We start from the raw sequence: 22,728 nt of genomic DNA, 5'->3' as shown, positions 1-22,728 counted from the left end.
GTCTGTGCCTGGTCCTTCCCCGCTGGCCTTGATTCTCTAGTTTGTGTGTGTGTGTGTGTGTGTGTGTCGTAATTTCCTTCTCTCCGAGAGGAGTTCAGGGGTTCTTCCTGGAGGCTGTAGACCAAGATCACTAAGAACTTGTTCCCAGTAGCTGGAGAATCTTAGGTCTTTATTTCCTTAGAAAAGTAGCTTGCAGTTGCTCGGATGAGTGGCCAGAGTGTTAGCACTCCTACCTCTGCCCCGAGCTGGGCCCCAACCTGTGAGACACAAAGGAGAGGTGAGGCTAGGGAGACCCTCTTCCCCAGCATCCATAATTCCCCTCTGTCCCAGCACCCGCAATTCCTTGCTCTCTGGCTATGGGCTCCTCCAATCAATCAATCAGTGGTATTTATTGGGTGCCTAATATGTGTAGAGCACCGTACTAACTACTTGAGAGAGTACAATATAACCAAATTGGTAGACATGTTCCCTGCCCACAAGAAGTAAGCCCGGTGTGGGCAGGGATTGTCTCTCTTTGTTGCTGAATTGTACTTTCCAAGCGCTTAGTACAGTGCTCTGCACACAGTAAAGGCTCAATAAATACTATTGGATGAATGAATGAAGAGGCTTACAGCCTTTCTTCACACTCGCATGACTCTGTGTGCTTCAGAAGGCTCAGCCCCAGCCCCTCTGGTCCCAGCAGGGTGTGGGCTATGGAATAGTGTCGGGGGGAGTGGGGAGGGACATATTCATGGGGAGCTTTTCCCTGAGTTCCTCATCTAGGAAGTCGAGATGGGTTCAGTTGGCAGCTCACCTCCTCAGGATGGGCGCTGCAAAGTTGAGAACCGGTTGTTGTGAGATGTATCCCTGAAGAAGGGATCCTTAGTCGTCAAGACTCTGAGGAGATGGAGAGCCACAGGAAGGGGTCAGAATCAATGTAATTAATATTCATTGAGAAGCCATGGGCCACCTTATCGACTGGCCATTGGAGCTGTCACTGCTGGTGGCCCAGGGCCCTGCAAACTGCCCACTGGGCATTAGGCCAAGGATGGGCCTTAGCAGAAGGGAGATGAGGTCACTGATTTCTAGCCCGAGGCCCACCTGCATCTTCAACTGATCTTGGAAGCGTGAGCTGTAGATGTGAGTCATGGTAGGGGTTCCATCCCTGATAATTAAGGAGTCAGAGTTGATCCCTACCAACCTGAAGTTCACAGGGAAGCGGAATGAGTGACAGCCAGAAGGCTTTGAGCGAACCGGTGACACTGTTACTAGAGAAGCAGCATGGCCTAGTGGCTAGAGCACGGGCCTGGGGGTCAGAAGGTCATGGGTTCTAATCCCGGCTCTGCCGCTCATCTGCTGTGTGACCTTGGGCAAGTCACTTGACTTCTCTGGGCCTCAGTTACCTCATGGAGATTGAGACTGTGAGACTGTGGGACAGGGACTGTGTGCAACCTGATTTGCTTGTATCCACACCAGCGCTTAGTAATAATAATAATAATGATGATGATGATGGCGTTTGTTAAGTGCTTACTATGTGCAAAGCACTGTTCTAAGCACTGGGGAGGATACAAGGTGATCAGGTTGTCCCACGGGGGGGCTCACAGTCTTAATCCCCATTTTACAGATGAGGTAACTGAGGCCCAGAGAAGTTAAGTGACTTGCCCAAAGTTACACAGCTGACAGTTGGCGGAGCTGGGATTTGAACCCATGACCTCTGACTCCAAAGCCCAGGCTCTTTCCACTAAGCCACGCTGCTTCTCATACAGTACAGTGCCTGGCACGTAGTAAGTGCTTAACAAATACCATAGTTACTATTATTAGTGCAGGACAGATAGAGAAAGAGAGCGGGACCAGGGGCAAGACCAGAAGAGTGGGGAGTTGAGTGTCTGCAGGGCAGGTAGGGTGAAGGGAGAGGGCAAGGAAGACAGATGGAAGTCAAGAGCCAAGCCAGGGCCGAGCGGTGCTACCTGCCGACTTGGGGGTGTACACGTCTCAGCGTCTCGGTGGGGTTGGGGGAGCTGCCCAGGCTGGTGGGGGGCTGGTTGACCCCAAAGCCCCCAGGTTGCTGGGGCTGGACCCCACCTCGAGTCCAGCCCTCTCGGTCCAAGCCCTTGGGGATGTTCTCGAAGAACCTACGTGCATGTGGAGAGAGATAGCTTCGCTCAGCTCAAGGGCAGAGCCTGGAAACCATCCTCAAGGATCCCTCAGGTGCCCGGTTCTAAGGCCCTGCACGGGGGCTCTTCTAAACCGTGAGCCTGCTGTTGGGTAGGGACCATCTCTGTATGTTGCCAACTTGTACTTCCCAAGCGCTTAGTCCAGTGCTCTGCACACAGTAAGTGCTCAATAAATACGACTGAATGAATGAATGAAAGGGGGCAGATCACTGGCACCAAGGGGAGAGAGCTCAAAGGCAATGCCAGGGCCCAGAGGCAGGACTTGGGGACAAGGAGGGGTGGACTGGGAAGCTAGAACTCCTCATGGACAGAAATTGGCAGGGTAGTGGGGAGAGGAGGAGGAAAAGGAGCTGGAAAGGGGGCTTGGAAGAGGGGTAGCTCTGGAGGTAGGGGGGGGAAGGGGTGAGGGGAGAAGAGCATACGTGGTCCAGGGAAGGGGCAGAGACTGGCTTCGGGAAGAAAAGGAAAGGGCCAGGGGAAAAGAGTGGGAACGCTCATGTATGGTGCGGCTAGGGTGGTGGGTTTCTGGACGGAATAGAAGGAAGGGGAAAGCCTCACTTCTGGCTATAGCTGGTCAGGTAATGATTGGCCACGTCAGGATCATAGGAAGTTCGGACATAGCTGGGGTTGTTGATGGAGAACCCCGAAGGCTCCTAAAGGAAGAAACCATTATGATTAGGGATGTGGGGAGATGGAGAGCGGGGGGGATGGAGAGGGGGAGGGATGGGGGCAGATGCAGAGGGATGGAGGAGGTGGGGAAGAGGAGCGCCTCAGACACTGACCTTACACCCCACAGAGACCCGGCCCAGGAGGCCAGTGGTAGTCTTGGGCGGGTGCTGGAGGCCCTGGAACTGTCTGTGACTCGTGCTGCTGGACTCAACGGTGCCAGGGTGCAGGAGCGGAGTCATTCCCAGCGGCGGAGCCTGTGGGCACCAGGTCTGTTACGGCACTGGGACACAAGACAGGTGGGGCAGGGGGAGAGAAAAAGAAAACAGGGGGCAGGTGCAGGAAAGGAGGGAATAATGTAGCGGGAAATGAGGTAGATGAGAAGGAGAATGGAAGGAGGTGGGGACAGCAGTGGAATGGGAGGAGGCAGGCCAACATTCATTCATTCAATCGTATTTATTGAGCGCTTACTGTGTGCAGAGCACTGGACTAAGCGCTTGGGAAGTACATGTTGGCAACGTATAGAGACAGTTCCTACCCAACAACGGGCTCACAGTCTAGAAGGGGAAGACAGACAACAAAACTAAACATATAGACAGGTGTCAAGTCATCAGAACAAATAGAATTAAAGCTAAATTCATTCATTCATTCAATCGTATTTATAGAGCACTTACTGTGTGCAGAGCACTGGACTAAGCGCTTGGGAAGTACAAGTTGGCAACATACAGAGACAGTCCCTGCCCAACAACGGGCTCACAGTCTAGAAGGGGGAGACAGACAACAAAACAAAACATGGAGACAGGTGTCAAGTCGTCAGAACAAATAGAATTAAAGCTAAATGCACATCATTAACAAACTAAATAGGATAGTAAATATGTACAAGTAAAATCGAGTGATAAATCTGTACAGACATATATACAGGTGCTGTGGGGAGGGGAAGGAGGTAGGGCCGGGGGGATGGGGAGGAGGAGAGGAAAAAGGGGGCTCAGTCTGGGAAGGCCTCTTGGAGGAGGTGAGCTCTCAGTAGGATTCTGAAGGGAGGAAGAGAGCTAGCTTGGTGGCTGTGTGGAGGGAGGGCATTCCAGGCCATGGGGAGGACGTGGGCCAGGGGTCAATGGTGGGAAGGCGAGAACGAGGTACAGTGAGGGCCAACAGCCAGGGGAGTTAGAATGAGGCTGAGGAAGGAAGGAGAAGCAGCAGTGATAGACGGCAGCTGGTGGCAGAAAGGGAGAGTGACTAGGGGGGAGAATAAGCACTGGGTGAAAGAAAAGGTAAAACAGACAGGGTTGGAACAAGGAATGGGGCTGAGGAGTGGGGAGGAGACCCCTCCAAACACTGGGAGGGACAGCGGTTTCCAAGAGAGGCAGAAAGAGGGCCAGGTGGAGGGCTGCATACCGCAGAGTTGAGAGACTTGTCCTTGTCACGGCTGAAGGCCGTCTCTCTCTCAGAATTTCTGGCAAGCATAGGCAAGACCTCGTCCCCCTGGAAGTCACAGAGAAGTCAGCCCCTGACCCCAGTGGACCCTCACCCTCTGATCTCCAGCTCCACTTACCCTCAGCAAACCCCTCACCCATCATGGAGCCCAGGCCCCGCTCTGGGAACCACAGCTCCCATTGCCCCCTCACACTCTTCCTCACTCAGCCTCCCTCCCCACATCCAGACCCCATCCATTTCTATCCTTTGGAGGACAGTGCACGTCTCACCCCCGACCCCATCCTGATTCCAGCTTGCCCACTCCCCCTTACACATGGTAGGACCGAAGGGACATAATCCGTCTTGGTGATGCTCACGCTCGGGGCAAGAATCTGCAACAGAGAGCCCGAGGGGGAGAAGTCATCCTCAAGGAACGGATTGGGCCGGGGAAGGGGCTGTGAGGAAAAAGGGTGGGTCATACTGAGGGGAGAGCTAGAGATCCCAGCTGAGGAAAGTGGGAGAAGCTGAGAGACTGGTCTGGGTGGGAGGGAAGAGGGAGAGAAGGAGGGAGGGAAGGGTCCAGATTCCCAAGTGGAGAGAAGCAGGGCAGAGATAAGCCCTCCCCAGGGGTGGAGGTGGACAGGAGAGATGGAAGCCCATCTAAGAGGGAAGAGGGGGCAAGACAACCAGTCAGAGGTGGGGCCTAGTGAACCCAGGATCGGGGCCGGCGCTCACAGGATCTCCAGGGAGAGCCTGCGATGGCGGCTGGGAAATGATGGGATTCTTGTGAGAGTCCTCAGTGAAGCCCGTCTCCTCCTTGGCGCCGATTGTCTTCTTCTGGAGGAAATCTGGAAGCGACAGCTCGGGCTTAGTCTGGGCCCAGCCCTACGGGAACCCAGAGTCCGTAATCTTGTTCGCTAACCCCTCGCCCCCTTCTCCCCCGCTGTGAGGAGGACAAGGGAGGGCTGGACCCATTTGACAAGCAGCGTGGCTCAGTGGGAAGAGCACGGGCTTTAGAGTCAGAGGTAATGGGTTTGAATTCCGGCTCCACCACATGTCTGCTGTGTGACCTTGGGCAAGTCACTTAGCTTCTCTGAGCCTCAGTTCCCTCATCTGTAAAATGGGGATTGACTGTGAGCCCCACGTGGGACAACCTGATCACATTGTATCCCCCTCAGAGCTTAGAACAGTGGGTTGCACATAGTAAGCGCTTAACAAATGCCATTATTATTATTATTATTATTATTGACAGAGAACTCAAGCTCGAGGGCAAAGTCACATGACCAAATGAAGGCCTGCCCCCTCTGCCTCCCCCCTCTACCCCCACCATCTATCAGGCCATCCAACCATCCATCCTGTATATATGTATATATGTTTGTACGTATTTATTACTCTATTTATTTTACTTGAACATATCTATTCTATTTATTTTATTTTGTTAATATGTTTTGTTTTGTTCTCTGTCTCCCCCTTCTAGACTGTGAGCCCACTGTTGGGTAGGGACCGTCTCTACATGTTGCCAACTTGTACTTCCCAAGCGCTTAGTACAGTGCTCTGCACACAGTAAGTGCTCAATAAATACGATTGATTGATTGATTGATTGATTGATCGGGCCACATTTCCTCCGACAGAGAAGTGGAGAAAGGATGACGTGGGGAGGCAGAGGGAAGATGGAGAGAGAAACAGGAAAGAAGAGGATGGGCTAGTCCATCAGTAACCATCCCACACAGCCTCCTGCTGCTTCCCAACAGCTCTGTCTAAGGGAGACTAGGATGAGCATGAGTTGCCTCTTTCCATTTGGTTTCAAAACATGTCCCACCAGGCTACATTGGCAGGGAATGAGAGATGAGATGGAAGGATGGTAGCGGAGGGAGGTGGATGAAAGAGAGAGGGGGAGTGAGTGGGGGTTGGGGGGTCTGGAGGAAGGTGGGTCCCGGGGAGAGGGAGGGAGGGAAATGGGTCAGGGGATCAGGAAGGCTTGGCTTTAGGACTATGGTGACAGGGGGAAAGAAAGCAGCCATCTCCTTTCCTTGGGGAGGGGAATTGGCCCCGAGGCTCAAAATGGTCTTTTCCCCCCCTCCCCTCTTATTCTTTGTTCTATCCCCCTCAAACCGCCAGGAGGAAGGAGAGCTTCTCTAACGTCTCGCTCCTTCCTCGCTGCCGGCGAATAATAATAATGATGATGGCATTTATTAAGCGCTTACTAAGTGCAAAGCACTGTTCTAAGTGCTGGGGAGGTTACAAGGTGATCAGGTTGTCCCACGGAGGGCTCACGGTCTTCATCCCCATTTTACAGATGAGGTAACTGAGGCCCAGAGAAGTGAAGTGACTTGGCCAAAGTCACACAGCTGACAGTTGGCAGAGCCGGGATTTGAACCCACGACCTCTGACTCCAAAGCCTGTGCTCTTTCCAGTGAGCCACGCTGCTTCCCCAGGGAGCCATGCTCCTTCCCCAAGCAGAATGGCCAAGGCTGCTGAACAGTGAGACCACGGTCAGAGATCCCTGGCCCATCCACTCCACGGATGAAGATTTCTGTTCTTGCCAAAGGCTGGGGGTCCCCTGGGCAGGGAAAAGGGAGGGGGGCAGCCTCTTCCCTGCCACTTTAGTCCATCCCTGCCCCCGATCTGCCCAGCCATAGCCCAGGGAGCGCAGAATGTGTGTGACCTTCTGCTCCGCCACTTGTCAGCTGTGTGACCTTGGGCAAGCCACTTAACTTCTCTGGGCCTCAGTTCCCTCATCTGTAAAATGGAGTTCAAGACGGTGAGCCCCACGTGGAACAACCTGATCACTTTGTATCCCCCAAGCACTTAGAACAGTGGTTTGCACATAGTAAGCGCTTAACAAATACCATCATATCAGTAGTAGTAGTAGTAGTAGTAGTAGTAGTAGTAGTGGTAGTAGTATTAAGTTCCTGACTCTGCAGGCATTCAGACTGAGCACCAAGTAAGAATAATAATAATAATGATGGCATCTGTTAAGCGCTTACTATGTGCGAAGTACTGTTCTAAGCACTGGGGTGTATACAAGGTGATCAGGTTGTCCCACGTGGGGCTCACAGTCTTCATCCCCATTTTCCAGATGAGGTAACTGAGGCTCAGAGAAGTTGTGACGTGCCCAAGCTCACATAGCAGACGTGGTGGAGCCGGAATTCGAACCCATGACCTCTGACTCCCAAGCCCAGGCTCTTTCCACTGAGCCATGACTGTGAGCCCCATGTGGGACAACCTGATTACTTTGTATGCCCCCAGCACTTAGAACAGTGCTTTGCACATAGTAAGTGCTTAACAAATACTATTATTATTATTATTATTATTATTATTATTATTATTATTATTTTAAGTTCCTGACTCTGCAGGCGTTCAGACTGAGCACCAAGTAGCCCTTCATCAGTGAGCACTGAGAGCCAAGCCCAGGGCATCCACTGCTTCCTGACAGGGAGGATGCAGCTATGAACCAGACAAACCAGCAGAAACCAAGTCCTCAAACTGGGAGAGGATAATAATAGTAAGAATGATATTGAAGTGCTTACTATGTGCCAAGCATGTTTTAAGTGTGGGGGTAGTTATGAGATAATCTGATCCCACATGGAGCTCGCAGTCTAAGTAGGAGGGAGAACAGGGATTGAAATAATAATCATAACAATAATGTTGGTATTTGTTAAGCGCTTACTATGTGCAAAGCACTGTTCTAAGCGCTGGGGAGGTTACAAGGTGATCAGAAACAGCGTGGCTTAGTGGAAAGAGCACGGGCTTGGGAGTCAGAGGTAGTGAGTTCTAATCCCACCTCCGCCACTTATCAGCTGTGTGACCTTGGGCAAATCACTTAACTTCTCTGGGCCTCAGTTTCCTCATCTGTAAAATGGGGATGAAGACTGTGAGCCCCACGTGGGACAACCTGATTATCTTGTATCCCCCCAGCGCTTAGAACAGTGATTGGCACATAGTAAGCGCTTAATAAGTGCCATCATTATTATTATTATTATTATCAGGTTGGCCCATGGGGGGCTGACAATTTTAATCCCCATTTTACAGATGAGGCACGGAGAAGTAAAGTGACTTGCCCAAAGTCACACAGCTGACAGTTGGAGGAGCTGGGATTTGAACCCATGACCTCTGACTCCAAAGCCCAGGCTCTTTCCACTGAGCCACGCCGCTTCTACTTACTCAAGGTCACGTAACAGACAAGTAGTGGAGCTGAGATTAGAGGCCAGGTTCTCTGAATCCCAGGCCCAGGCTCTCTCCCTCTCCCCCTCTCCATCCCCCCCGCCTAACCTCCTTCCCTTCCCCACAGCACCTGTATATATGTATATATGTTTGTACGGATTTATTACTCTATTTATTTATTTATTTTACTTGTACATATCTATTCTATTTATTTTATTTTGTTAATATGTTTTGTGTTGTTCTGTTTCCCCCTTCTAGACTGTGAGCCCACTGTTGGGTAGGGACCATCTCTCTATGTTGCCAACTTGTACTTCCCAAGCGCTTAGTACAGTGCTCTGTGCACAGTAAGTGCTCAATAAATACGATTGATTGATTGATTGATTGATTTCCACTAGGCCATACTGAGTCAGGATGGGCAGAAGAAGTGGCCCTCCTGAGAGGGAAGCACCAAACCCCTCTTGGGTTTTTGCTCCATCCCCTTGACCAGACTCAGAGCCTTTCTTGGTAAGCCTGGTCTCCTTCCTTGGTCCCCAGCTATCCCAGGACTGCTGGAAGAGGGCCCTCCCATTCACTCGGTTGTATTCTGTCGTATTTATTGAGCGCTTACTGTGTGCAGAGCACTATACTAAGCGCTTGGGAGAGCAGTATAATAGTATAACAATAAGCAGACACATTCCCTGCCCACAATGATCTTCCAGGCTGTAGGGCTTCTCTGCAGCCCCTCCCCTGCCCCTGCAGTCATTCATTCAATCATATTTATTTTTGTACGTATTTATTACTCTATTTATTTATTTTACTTGTACCTACCTATTCTATTTATTTTATTTTGTTAGTATGTTTGGTTTTGTTCTCTATCTCCCCCTTCTAGACTGTGAGCCCACTGTTGGGTAGGGACTGTCTCTATATGTTGCCAGCTTGTACTTCCCAAGCAATTAGTGCAGTGCTCTGCACACAGTAAGCGCTCAATAAATACAACTGATTGATTGATTGATTGAGCGCTTACTATGTGCAGAGTATACTAAGCGCTTGGGAAATACATGTTGGCAACATATAGGGACGGTCACTACCCAACAACGGGCTCACAGTCTAGAAGGGGAAGACAGACAACAAAACAAAACATGGGGACAGGTGTCAAGTCGTCAGAATAAACAGAATTAAAGCTAAATGCACATCATTAATAAAATAAATAGAATAGTAAATATGTACAAGTCAAATAAATAGAGTGATAAGTCTATACAAACATAAATACAGGTGCTGTGAGGAGGGGAAGGAGGTAGGGCTGGGGGGGGATGGGGAGGAGGAGAGGAAAAAGGTCACAGTTCCTCTGTGACCTAGGCTAAGGTGGGGTCAAGTGAGCCTCTGTGCTGAAACTCTGGACTAGGACTTAGACTGTGAACCCCAGGTGGGAGAGAGACTGTGTCCAAACTGCTTCCTTGCACCTATGCCTGCATCTACTACAGTGCCTGACTCATAGTAAACACTTAATAAATACCCTAAACAACAAATGGAATGCTCATGGGGATCCCTGTATACCTGTATATATGTACAGCCAGAAGCAGCGTGGCTCAGTGGAAAGAGCCCGGGCTTTGGAGTCAGACGTCATGGGTTCAAATTCCGGCTCCACCAACTGTCGGCTGTGGGACTTTGGGCAAGTCACTTAACTTCTCTGTGCCTCAGTTACCTCATCTGTAAAATGGGGATTGAAACTGTGAGCACCCCCCCATGGGACAACCTGATCACCTTGTAAGCTCCCTAGCGCTTGGAACAGTGCTTTGCACATAGTAAATGCTTAACAAATACCATCATTAGGATTATTATTATGTATGTGTTTGTACATATTTATTACTCTATTTTACTTGTACATATTTATTCTATTTATTTTATTTTGTTAATATGTTTTGTTTTGTTGTCTGTCTCCCCCTTCTAATAATAATAATAATGATGGTATTCGTTAAGCGCTTACTACGTGCAAAGCACTGTTCTAAGCGCTGGGGAGGTTACAAGGTGACCAGGTTGTCCCACGGGGGGGGCTCACAGTTTTAATCCCCATTTTACAGATGAGCCAACTGAGGCACGGAGAAGTTAAGTGACTTGCCCGAAGTCACACAGCTGACAAGTGACGTAGCTGGGATTTGAACCCATGACTCCAAAGCCCATGCTCTTGATGCTGAGCCACGTTGCTTCTAGACTGTGAGCCCGCTGTTGGGTAGTGACCGTCTCTCTATGTTGCCAACTTGTACTTCCCAAGCGCTTAGTACAGGGCTCTGCCCACAGTAAGTGCTCAATAAATACGATTGAATGAATCCCAGAGAGGGGCCTGGAGAAGGGAAATCCGGCTATGCCTCAGCAGCGGAGTACCTGGCTGGCCGGGGACGTCAAAGCGGAACTTGGAGCCGTACTCCGTGGACATGAACCGGGGGCCCTGGAACACAGAGGAAGGAAGCCACGCTGGGGGACGCGCCACTTGGACCTGTAGTTCCGCCATCTTCGTGGAGCATCCCGGCATCCAGCTGGGGGAAGGTCATCCTACGGAAGCCACTAAAATGCTCAATCGATCCCTCAGTCAATCAATGGTATTTATCGAGCGCTTACCGTGCGCAGAGCAAGGGAGGGTTCGTGTGGCCCATTCCCCTTCTTTCTTGCTTTAGATTCATTCATTCATTCAATCGTATTTATTGAGCGCTTACTGTGTGCAGAGCACTGGACTAAGCGCTTGGGAAGTACAAGGTGGCAACAGAGACAATCCCTACCCAACTGGCTCACAGTCTAGAAGTGGGGAGACAGGCAACAAAACAAAGCGAGTGGACGGGCATCAACAGCGTCAATGTAAATAAATGGAATTATAGATATAAAGATATATAAACACCATTCATAAAATAAATAGAATAATAAATATGTACATATTCACACATACACAAGGAGGGAAGGAGGAAAAGGGGGGCTCGGTCTGGGAAGACCTCCCGGAGGAGGTGAGCTTTCAGTAGGACTTTGAAGGGGAGGAAGGGTAAATCACTTCACTTCTCCAGGCCTCAGTGCCCTCATCTGCAAACTCCTGGGACTCCGTGGGGTAATCAATCAGTCAATCAATCAATCAATCGTATTTATTGAGCGCTTACTGTGTGCAGAGCACTGTACTAAGCGCTTGGGAAGTACAAGTCGGCAACACATGGGGACAGTCCCGACCCAACAGCGGGCTCACAGTCTAGAAGGGGGAGACAGAGAACAAAACCAAACATACTAACAAAATAAGATAAATAGAATAGATAAGTACAAGATAAATAAATAAATAAATAAATAAATAAATAAATAAATAATAAATGAATGAATAAATAAATAGAGTAATAAATATGTACAAAAATGGGTCCTTCCCTGATAGGGTTGTTTCAGCTCTTCATATTGAGTCTATTAGCTGTTCCTTGCAGTGCTTGGGGCTTGGGGTGGACAGCCTTGGGAGAGGAAGGGGTGATGTGGGGAGTGAGAAGCAATTCTCCTTCCATGACGGTGTCTCTCTGTGCCCCGCCGAGCGCAGGAGGGCACGCGAGGTTGGACTCACGTGTCTGGCATTCTCCCGATCCGGGGTGCCCTCCTGCAGGGACTTGTGGAGGACGGGCACAGCCTTGGGCTCCAGGCCCGTAATGGCTTCGGCTCCACGATCCTGGGTATTGAAATGGACCTTCTTGACCTATAGGATGGAACAATCTGGTTGGTCCTGAGGCAACCAAGCGAGCCAGAGCCCTGGAAGGTCTCCCGGCCAGGCTGAGGAAGCCCTTCTTCCCTGGCTAATCAGAGCAGTACTGCTCGTTCTCATAATAATAATAATGATGGCATTTATTAAGCGCTTACTATGTGCAAAGCGCTGAGGAGATTTCAAGGTGATCAGGTTGTCCCACGGAGGGCTCCCAGTCTTCATCCCCATTTTATAGATGACGGAACTGAGGCACAGAGGAGTTGAGTGACTTGTCCAAAGTCACACAGCTGACAATTGGCGGAGCCGGGATTTGAACCCATGACCTCTGACTCCAGAGCCAGTGCTCTTTCCACTGAGCCGCGCTGCTTCTCATTCAATCATATTTATTGAGCGCTTACTGTGTGCAGAGCTCTGTACTACGCACTTGGGAAGTACAAGTTGGCAACATATAGAGACGGTCACTACCCAACAACAGGCTCCCAGTCTGACCACATAAGTCTACAGTGAACCTGAATCCTGTCATTGGATTTGTTTTTCCCCTCCCAGGGCATTCCCACAGTGCTCCAGTTTCTTCCAGACAGTTTTCCTCCTGGCACGGGCCTCGTCGATGTCCTGAAGAAGGCCAGAAAGCCTCTACCAGAGACTTGCCTGGTGATGTGCATTTCTAGACTCCACGGGGAGATAGGGAGATCTAACTCTGGCCTATTTCTGACCTCCGGAGGCCTGGGCACTCACCTCCTTGGTGGTGGGGCAGGTTATGGGCTTCTCACGCATGTAACCACTGCCCGGCTGATGCACGCTCCAGGGCAGCGGGTATTTGCCGTCGGGTAGTTCGTGGGGGCGGAAGTGTTGGCTGGTGACAGTCTGGTAGTTGTCCTTGAGGAGCTCCCTGTGGTATAGAGGAGGTTTCTGGGAGATGAGTGGGCATCAAAGATGAGCCATTTCTAAGGCCCTACTACTTCTGTGCCCCCCAAGGGGAGACGGGAAAAGGGTAGAGTGAGGGGGGCTCGTTCTCTGGGCGTGATGGGCCTATGGGGAGGGAAACTGTCCTTGGTCGCTCTAAGGCTGTGAATGGGATGGCCCAAGAAGTGCCATCTTCTTGCCACCCCTTCCCCCGACTTGGGCCTCTGTTAAATTGGGTGGACGTCCGCTTCAGAGGGGCCCTGAGTTGTGGGGAACAGTACCGGGGAGGTGGGGTTCGAAACAGGGCGAGGGGAAGGGGCCCCGGGCTCTACCCCATGGCTGGGTTGTCCACTCTGTCCAGGCTGGGCTTGTAGGAGACAATGGGTCGATAATTGGTTTGGTATCCAGTTCCAGAAGCGTGGCCCTTCTGGGGCTTGAAGCCCTCTCGACCTGCCAGAGAGGAAGCGGGGTGAGTCCGGGACTGTGAGCCCACTGTTGAGTAGGGACCGTCTCTATATGTTGCCAACTTGTACTTCCCAAGTGCTTAGTCCAGTGCTCTGCGCACAGTAAGCGCTCAATAAATACGATTGAATGAAGGAAGGAATGAAAGCCCAAGGAAAAGGCAGGCGCCGAGTCCAGCTGAAGAGCAGGAAAGAGAAAAGGGAAGAGTTCCTGGTGCTAACATTGGGGAAGCAGCGTGGCTCAGTGGAAAGAGCCCGGGCTTTGGAATCAGAGGTCAGGGGTTCAAATCCTGGCTCTGCCAATTGTCAGCTGTGTGACTTTGGGCAAGTCACTTCACTTCTCTGTGCATCACTGACCTCATCTGTAAAATGGGGATTCATTCATTCATTCAATTGTATTCATTGAGCGCTTACTGTGTGCAGGGCACTGTACTAAGCGCTTAGGAAGTACAAGTTAGCCACATATACAGTCCCTACCCATCTGTAATAATAATAATAATAATAATAATAATAATAATAATGGCATTTGTTAAGCCCTTACTATGTGCAAAGTACCGTTCCAAGCACTGGGGGGATACAATATATTGGTCACTCCTCCCCTCTCCTCCACAGTCAGTCACAAGGAGTGCGTTTTCTGGCCTGCAGTCGATCTCTGTAGGAAAGCAGTGTGGCCTAGTGGCTAGAGCCCAGGCCTGGGAACCAGAGGTCCTGGGTTCTAATCCCTGCTTGGACAAGTCACTTTCCTTCTCTGGGTAACTCATCCGCAAAATAGGGATTAATAATAATAATAATAATGGCATTTATTAAGCGCTTACTATGTGCAGAGAAGACTGTGAGCCCCCCGTGGAACAACCTGATCACCTTGTAACCTCCCCAGTGCTCAGAACAGTGCTTGGCACATAGTAAGTGCTTAATAAATGCCATCATTATTAGTAGTAGCATTCTCGTTATTTCCTGAGCACCCATTCTTTTTTTTAAATGGTATTTGTTATGGGCTTACTATGTGTCAGGCACTGTTCTAAGTGCTGGGTTAGAAACAATTTCATTAGGTGAAACACAGTCTCTGTTCCACATGAGGCTCACAGGCAAAGGGAGAAAAGGTATTGAATCCTCATTTTACAGTTGAGGAAAATGAAGCCCGGAGAAGTTACATTAATTGCCCTTGGACACACAGCAGGCTAGTCATGAAGCCGGGAGTAGAACCCAAGTCCTGATTCCCAGGCCCATGCTCTAACCACTAAGCCACACTGCAAAATTGCAAGCTTGTGAGACAGGATGGATGGTGGTAGTGGCCCACAGGAATAACAAAGTTATGGAAAGGAGACGAAGGGAGAGGGAAGCAGTATGGCTCAGTGGGAAGCAGCGTGGCTCTGTGGAAAGAGGCCAGGCTTGGGAGTCAGAGGTCGTGGGTTCTAATCCCGGCTCTGCCAATTATCAGCTGTGTGACTTTGGGCAAGTCACTTCACTTCTCTGGGCCTCAGTTACCTCATCTGTAAAAAAGGGATTAAGACTGTGAGCCCCCCATGGGACAACCTGATCACTTTGTAACCTCCCCAGCGCTTACAACAGTGCTTTGTGCATAGTAAGTGCTTAATAAATGCCATTATTATTATTATTATTATTATTATTATTATCTTGATGTACAATGAGATGGCACAATGGCAGTTTCCCCGCCATGTCTCCTGGAGGGACTCTGGGGAAGGAAAGACCGGGGAAATCAATCTATCAATCTATAGCCTCCATCCTTCTTAGAGGTCTTCCTGAATTAAGCCCTCTTTTCCCCACCTCCCTCTCCCTTCTGCATCATCCCTGCACTTAGATCTGTAACCTTTGGGCATTTGGTATTCTCTCCACCCTCGACCCCACAGTACTCTAGTACATGTATTATAAACTATTATATCGTATAAATCATTTATAATAACGGCTGTCTCCGTGACTAGACTGTAAACTCCTTGTGGGCAGGGAATGTGTCTACCAACTCCATTGTATTGTACTCTCCCAAGTTCTGCACATAATAAGGGCTCAATAAATACTAATGATTGACTGCCTGGGTGGTAGGAATAGGGTGACAATGTCAGCCAGTGAGTAGACATCAGCATAATAGAATCCAGTGTGGTGGTGGGGGTGATCATTCATTCATTCATTCATTCAATCGTATTTATTGAGCTCTTACTGTGTGCAGAGCACTGGACTAAGTATTTGGGAAGTACAAGTCGGCAACCTATAGAGACGGTCCCTACCCAACAACGGGCTCACAGTCTAGAAGGGGGAGACAGACAACAAAACAAAATATGTAGACAGGTGTCAAAATCGTCAGAACAAATAGAATTATAGCTAAATGCACATCATTAACAAAATAAATAGAATAGTAAATATGTACAAGTAAAATAGAGTAATAAATCTGTACAAATATACACAGGCACTGTGGGGAGGGGAAGGAGGTAGGGTGGGGGGGTGATGGGGAGGAGGATAGGAAAAAGGGGGCTCAGTGTGGGAAGGCCTCCTGGAGGAGGTGAGCTCTCAGTAGAGCTTTGAAGGGAGGAAGAGAGCTAGCTTGGCGGATATGAGGAGGGAGGGCATTCCGGGCCAGGGGGAGGATGTGGACCGGCGGTCGATGGCGGGACAGGCGAGAACGAGGTACAGTGAGGAGGTTAGCGGCAGAGGAGCGGAGGGTGTGGGCTGGGCTGCAGAAAGAGAAGGGAGGTGAGGTAGGAGGGGGCGAGGTGATGGACAGCCTTGAAGCTGAGAGTGAGGAGTTTCTGCTTGATGCGTAGGTTGACTGTCAGCCACTGGAGATTTTTGAGGGGGGGAGTGACATGCCCAGAGCGTTTCTGCACAAAGATGATCTGGGCAGCGGCGTGAAGTATAGACTGAAGTGGGGAGAGACAGGAGGATGGGAGATCAGAAAGGAGGCTGATGCAGTAATCCAGTCGGGATAGGATGAGAGATTGAACCAGCAAGGTAGCAGTTTGGATGGAGAGGAAAGGGCGGATCTTGGTGATGTTGTGGAGATGAGACTGGCAGGTTTTGGTGACGGATCGGATGTGAGGGGTGAACGAGAGAGTGGAGTCGAGGATGACACCAAGGTTGCGGGCCTGTGAGACAGGAAGGAGGGTAGTGCCGTCTACAGTGATGGGAAAGTCAGGGAGCGGGCAGGGTTTGGGAGGGAAGATAAGGAGTTCAATCTTGGACATATTGAATTTTAGATGGTGGGCAGACATCCAGGTGGAGATGTCCTGAAGGCAGGAGGAGACCCGAGCCTGAAGGGTGGGAGAGAAGAGCAGGGGCAGAGATGTAGATTTGGGTGTCATCAGAATAGAGATGATAGTCAAGACACATCTCAAGACAAGTGAAGACAAGTGGTCACGACCACTTGTCTGCTGTGTGATCTTGGGCAAGTCACTTCACTTCTCTGTGTCTCATTTACCCCATCTGTAAAATGGGGATGGAGACTGTGAGCCCCACGTGGGACAGAGACTGTGTCCAATTCGATTTGCTTGTATCCACCCCAGTGTTTAGTACGGCGCCTGGCACACAGTCAGTGCTTAACGAATACCACAGTTACTAAGGGATCAGAGTAACTGGGCAGTGGAGTGAATGATGAGGGGTAGGTGTGATGATGTCAGTTTGGAATTACTGTGGCAGAGTGGGAGGTGTCATTGTGAGCAAGGCAGAATGACAGTCTGCGTGAAAGGGCCTGTGGATGGGATTGGTGTGACAGTTCCTGTGAGAGGATCAGTTTGGTATGACAAGTCACTGTGACAGGGATGGTGTGATGGGGTCAAGGGGAGCAGACAGAGTGACAGAATCCTCAGGGAACGGTGTCAGCATGAAGGAAACGGATTATTTTTTGGAGGGAGAAGTGTCTTTCCCACTTAGCTCTGCCATCCAGCATCCTGTGCTCCCTGGCCCCAGAGGTTCCCGCGAAAGTAACTCATCCCAGGCATCCTCACCATAGGCAGTGCAGTAGCTGGTGGCGTAGAATTTGAGAGGGTCTGCACAGCCCCCCGAACTGATCTTGATGTACGGTGAGACAGCACCCAATGGCAGTTTCCCCGTCATGTCTCCAGTAGGGGCCCTGGGGAAGGAAAGACCGGGGAAATCAATCTATCAGTGGTATTTATTGAGTGTTCACCATGTGCAGAGCACTGTACGGAGTGCTTGGGAGAGTACAATGCAATAGAATTAGCCAACACGTTCCCTGCTCATAACGGTCTTACAAATAGCTTTCCCTGTCACTCACTCTTCTCCTCCCACTCCTCCCAGCAGCTTGGTCTCCTCACTCACACTCCTTTCCCCTGTAAATCCGTATTACTCCCTCACAGAGATCTCCGCTCTCTGGACCCCACCCATCTTTCGGAGCGCCTCACACCCCACCTCGCCGCCCTCTCCTCTCTACCCAGTCTTGATGATCAGATTACTGCTCTCAACTCTACCCTTTCTACTCAGCTAGACTCACTCGCTCCCCTTTCCCTTCGCCGCTCTCGCACCACTAACCCACAGCCCTGGATCACTGCCACTGTCCGCCTCCTTCGCTCTTATGCTCGAGCTGCCGAACGCTGCTGGCGAAAGTCTAAACACCATGCCAACCTCGTTGACTTCAAGTTTATCCTTTCCTTCCTTAACTCAGCCCTCTCTTCTGCCAGACAAAACTATTTCTCCTCCCTTATTGACACCCATGCCCATCACCCCCGCCAGCTCTTCCGTACATTCAACTCCCTTCTCAGGCCCCCGGTTCCTCCCCCTCCTCCTTCCCTCACCCCCAACGATCTGGCCTCCTACTTCATTAACAAAATTAAATCCATCAGGTCTGACCTCCCCAAAGTCTCTTCCCCCCTTTCTCCATCCCCCCGGCTCTCAACACTCTCTGCTACTCTCCCATCCTTCCCAGCGGTATCCTCAGAGGAACTCTCCTCCCTCCTCTCAAGTGCTACTCCGGCCACCTGTGCTTCTGACCCCATTCCCTCTCATCTTATGAAATCTCTCGCTCCATCCCTTCTCCCCTCCTTAACTACCATCTTCAACCGCTCACTTTCCACTGGTTCCTTCCCCTCTGCCTTCAAACATGCCCATGTCTCTCCCATCCTAAAAAAACCCTTTCTTGACCCCACCTCACCTTCTAGTTATCGTCCCATATCCCTCCTACCATTCCTTTCCAAACTCCTTGAACGAGTTGTCTACACGCGCTGCCTAGAATTCCTCAACAACAACTCTCTCCTCGACCCCCTCCAATCTGGCTTCCGTCCCCTTCATTCCACGGAAACTGCCCTCTCAAAGGTCACCAATGACCTCCTGCTTGCCAAATCCAACGGCTCATATTCTGTCCTAATCCTCCTCGACCTCTCAGCTGCCTTTGACACTGTGGCCCACCCCCTTCTCCTCAACAGGCTATCTGACCTTGGCTTCACAGACTCCGTCCTCTCCTGGTTCTCCTCTTATCTCTCCGGTCGTTCTTTCTCAGTCTCTTTTGCAGGCTCCTCCTCCCCCTCCCATCCTCTTACTGTGGGGGTTCCCCAAGGTTCAGTGCTTGGTCCCCTTCTGTTCTCAATATACACTCACTCCCTTGGTGACCTCATTCGCTCCCACGGCTTCAACTATCATCTCTACGCTGATGACACCCAGATCTACATCTCTGCCCCTGCTCTCTCCCCCTCCCTCCAGGCTCGCATCTCCTCCTGCCTTCAGGACATCTCCATCTGGATGTCCGCCCGCCACCTAAAGCTCAACATGTCGAAGACTGAGCTCCTTGTCTTCCCTCCCAAACCTTGTCCTCTCCCTGACTTTCCCATCTCTGTTGACGGCACTACCATCCTTCCCGTCTCACAAGCCCGCAACCTTGGTGTCATCCTCGACTCCGCTCTCTCATTCACCCCTCACATCCAAGCCGTCACCAAAACCTGCCGGTCTCAGCTCCGCAACATTGCCAAGATCCGCCCTTTCCTCTCCATCCAAACCGCTACCCTGCTCATTCAAGCTCTCATCCTATCCCGTCTGGACTACTGCACCAGCCTTCTCTCCGATCTCCCATCCTCCTGTCTCTCTCCACTTCAATCCATACTTCATGCTGCTGCCCGGATTATCTTTGTCCAGAAACGTTCTGGGCATATTACTCCCCTCCTCAAAAATCTCCAGTGGTTACCAATCAATCTGCGCATCAGGCAGAAACTCCTCACCCTGGGCTTCAAGGCTCTCCATCACCTGCACATAGTAAGTGCTCAATAAATGCGATTGATTGATTGATTGATTGGCCTGGTGGGAAAATAATAATAATGGCATTTATTAAGCGCTTACTATGTGCAAAGCACTGTGTCAGAGGACCTGGGTTCTAAGCCTGGCTCGACCACTTGCCTGCTCTAGACAGTTTCTAGACTGTGAGCCCACTGTTGGGTAGGGACTGTCTCTATGTGTTGCCAACTTGTACTTCCCAAGCGCTTAGTACAGTGCTCTGCACACAGTAAGCACTCAATAAATATGATTGATTGATTGATTGCTCTGTGACTTCCTCCACCTCCCCACCTCCCTCGGCCTCTTTCCTCCACCTCCTTCTCCCCCATCTCCTTCCTCCTCTACACTTAGCCCCTTCCTCCCACTTCCTCCTTGCCCCCCATCTCCTTTCCATCCATGGAGAAGCAGCGTGGCTCAGTGGGAAGAGCCCGGGCTTTGGAGTCAGAGGTCAGGGGTTCAAATCCCGGCTCCACCAATTGTCAGCTGTGTGACTTTGGGTGAGTCACTTAACTTCTCTGTGCCTCAGTTCCCTCATCTGTAAAATGGGGATTAAGAAGTGCTTCGTACAGTGCTCTGCACACAGTAAGTGCTCAATTGAATGAATGACTGTGAGCCCCGCCATGGGGCAACCTGATCACCTTGTAACCTCCCCAGCACTTAGAACAGTGCTTTGTACATAGTAAGCACCTAATAAATGCCATCATTATTATTATTACTATTTGGCCAAGTCCTTTTTCTTCTTTGGGCCTTAATTATCTCATCTGTAAAATAGGGATTAGATCCTACTCCTCCCTACTTAGACTATGAGCTCTATTTGAGACAGGCACTGTGTCCAACCTGATTAACTTGGATCTAACTCAGCACTTAGTACAGTGCTTGGCACTCAGCACTGAACAAGTACCATTAAAAAAAAAACCCTAATAATAACTGTGGTATTTGTTAAGTGCAAACTCTGTGCCAAGCACTACGCTGTGCCCTAGGATAGATCCAGTACAGTCAGATACTGCCACTCACCAATCTCCCCGCCGAGTTCCATCGTCTAATAATAATAATATTTGTGGTATCTGTTAAGTATTATTGCTCTAGTAATAGTAAAATTATTACTCTATTTTTCTTGTACATATTTATTCTATTTATTTTATTTTGTTAATATGTTTTGTTTTGTTGTCTGTCTCCCCCTTCTAGACTGTGAGCCCGCTGTTGGGTAGGGACCATCTCTATATGTTGCCAACTTGTACTTCCCAGGCGCTTAGTCCAGTGCTCTGCACACAGTAAGCGCTCAATAAATACGATTGAATGAATGAATGAATGAAAGTACTTACTATGTGCCAGACACTCTACTAAGTGCTGGGGTGGATGCATGCAAATTGGATTGAACGTAGTCCCTGTCCCACGTGGGGCTCACAGTCTCAATCCCCATTTTACAGATGAGGTAACAGGCTCAGAGAAGTGAAGTGACTTTCCGAAGGTCACACAGCGGACAAGTGGAGGGAGCTGGCATTAGAACCAGGCCCGTGCTTCTTCTCTAACCCTCCAATCCCACCGCTCTCCCCCTTCTAGACTGTGAGCCCACTGTTGAGTAGGGACCGTCTCTATATGTTGCCAACTTGGACTTCCCAAGCGCTTAGTACAGTGCTCTGCGCACAGTAAGCACTCAATAAATACAACTGAATGAATGAATCCTCCTGCATTGTTGCTCCGCTTTCTAACCCTTCAATCCCATCACTCTCTCCCAATCCTCCCGCCTTGTTGCTCCGCTCATCCTGCTGTCCCTGTTGCCTCCAACTGCCCGTGACTGGCCCTGACCGAGGTTCTTTCCCGTTCCCTGGGAAACTACATCCAGATCCACCTCCTTACCCGCCCCAAAGCTGCTCCGGCTGGCAAAGTGAGGGATCCGGGGAGCCTCTGAGTTTCAAGGGAAGGCACCTATTCCGGTCAAGGCTGCACCCCAGACCACTGTGCTGGCCGGAATGGTGACAGCATGTTACCTAGCAACCGCAACCTAGCAACCAACCTCCAAACACCTCCAGAAGTCTTTTCCCCCAGAGCCCAGTGTGGAGGAGAGAGGCCAAAGTGAGAGGGGCGGCAGAGCCGGTTTCCCGGTTCCTCTGTTCCAGAATTCCCTGCTTCCCACGTTGCTGTTGACGGGCCGGGGTCATCGGGGAAACTGAGACTTAGAACCACGGATCTCACGCACTCTGCCCTTAAGGGCTGGTAGAACCTTCTAGACTGTGAACCCACTGTTGGGTAGGGATCGTCTCTATATGTTGCCAATTTGTACTTCCCAAGCGCTTAGTACAGTGCTCTGCACGCAGTAAGCGCTCAATAAATACGGTTGAATGAATGAATGAACCGAGTTGATTGGACTCCCAGCCTCTCTCCCGTTTACACCCAAACTCCAACGCTCAGTAGGAAGCAGCAGGGCCTAATGGAAAGAGCACAGATATAGGAGTCTGATTCTGGCTCTGCCATTTGCCTATTGTGTGAACTTGTTCAGCCACTTAACTTCCGTTACCTCAGTTTCCTCTTCCGAAACAAGGGGATTCAACACCTCGAACTGTGAGCCTCATCTTGGGCAGGGACTGTGTCCAAACTGCTTATGTTGCCTACAATAGGTAGGACATGGACTGTGTCCAACCTGATTAGCTTGTATCTCCCCCAGCGCTTAATACAGTGTCCACCACTGCCTAGAGAAGCAGCTTGGCTTAGTGGAAAGATCACGGGCTTGGGAGTCAGAGGTCGTGGGTTCTAATTCCGCCTCTGCTACTTATCAGCCGTGTGACTTTGGGCAAGTCACTTCTCTGTGCCTCAGTTTCCTCATCGGGAAAATGAGGATTAAGACTGTGAGCCCCACGTGGGACAACCTGATTACCTTGTGTCTACCCCAGCGCTTAGAACAGTGCTTGGCACATACCTTTTAGACTGTGAGCCCACTGTTGGGTAGGGACTGTCTCTATATGTTGCCAATTTGTACTTCCCAAGCGCTTAGTACAGTGCTCTGCACATAGTAAGCGCTCAATAAATACGATTGATGATGATGATACCAACATTATTA

The 22,728-nt window shown here is 50.3% G+C and overlaps 1 protein-coding gene across 1 annotated transcript; it reads right to left on the bottom strand.

Annotated features, from left to right (window-relative positions):
- Positions 1-156: 156 nt before the first annotated feature.
- On the bottom strand, positions 157-21,634 carry PPP1R32 (protein phosphatase 1 regulatory subunit 32). The gene is made up of 14 exons (XM_038764869.1): positions 21,531-21,634; positions 17,402-17,526; positions 13,320-13,437; positions 12,820-12,973; positions 11,950-12,078; positions 10,755-10,818; positions 4,968-5,080; positions 4,565-4,624; positions 4,215-4,301; positions 2,936-3,076; positions 2,712-2,806; positions 1,947-2,111; positions 794-876; positions 157-257 (listed from the first exon to the last, which is right to left on the bottom strand). Exons 2-13 carry the CDS (start codon positions 17,508-17,510, stop codon positions 798-800), a joined length of 1,314 nt encoding a protein of 437 aa, XP_038620797.1. The 5' UTR covers positions 17,511-17,526; positions 21,531-21,634; the 3' UTR covers positions 157-257; positions 794-797.
- Between the last annotated feature and the right edge of the window lie 1,094 nt (positions 21,635-22,728).

Source organism: Tachyglossus aculeatus, chromosome 22, assembly GCF_015852505.1.
Source record: "Tachyglossus aculeatus isolate mTacAcu1 chromosome 22, mTacAcu1.pri, whole genome shotgun sequence".
Classification (NCBI taxonomy): domain Eukaryota; kingdom Metazoa; phylum Chordata; class Mammalia; order Monotremata; family Tachyglossidae; genus Tachyglossus; species Tachyglossus aculeatus.
The sequence above is the reverse complement of the archived record's forward strand: the minus strand, read 5'-3'. Positions and strand labels throughout refer to the sequence as shown.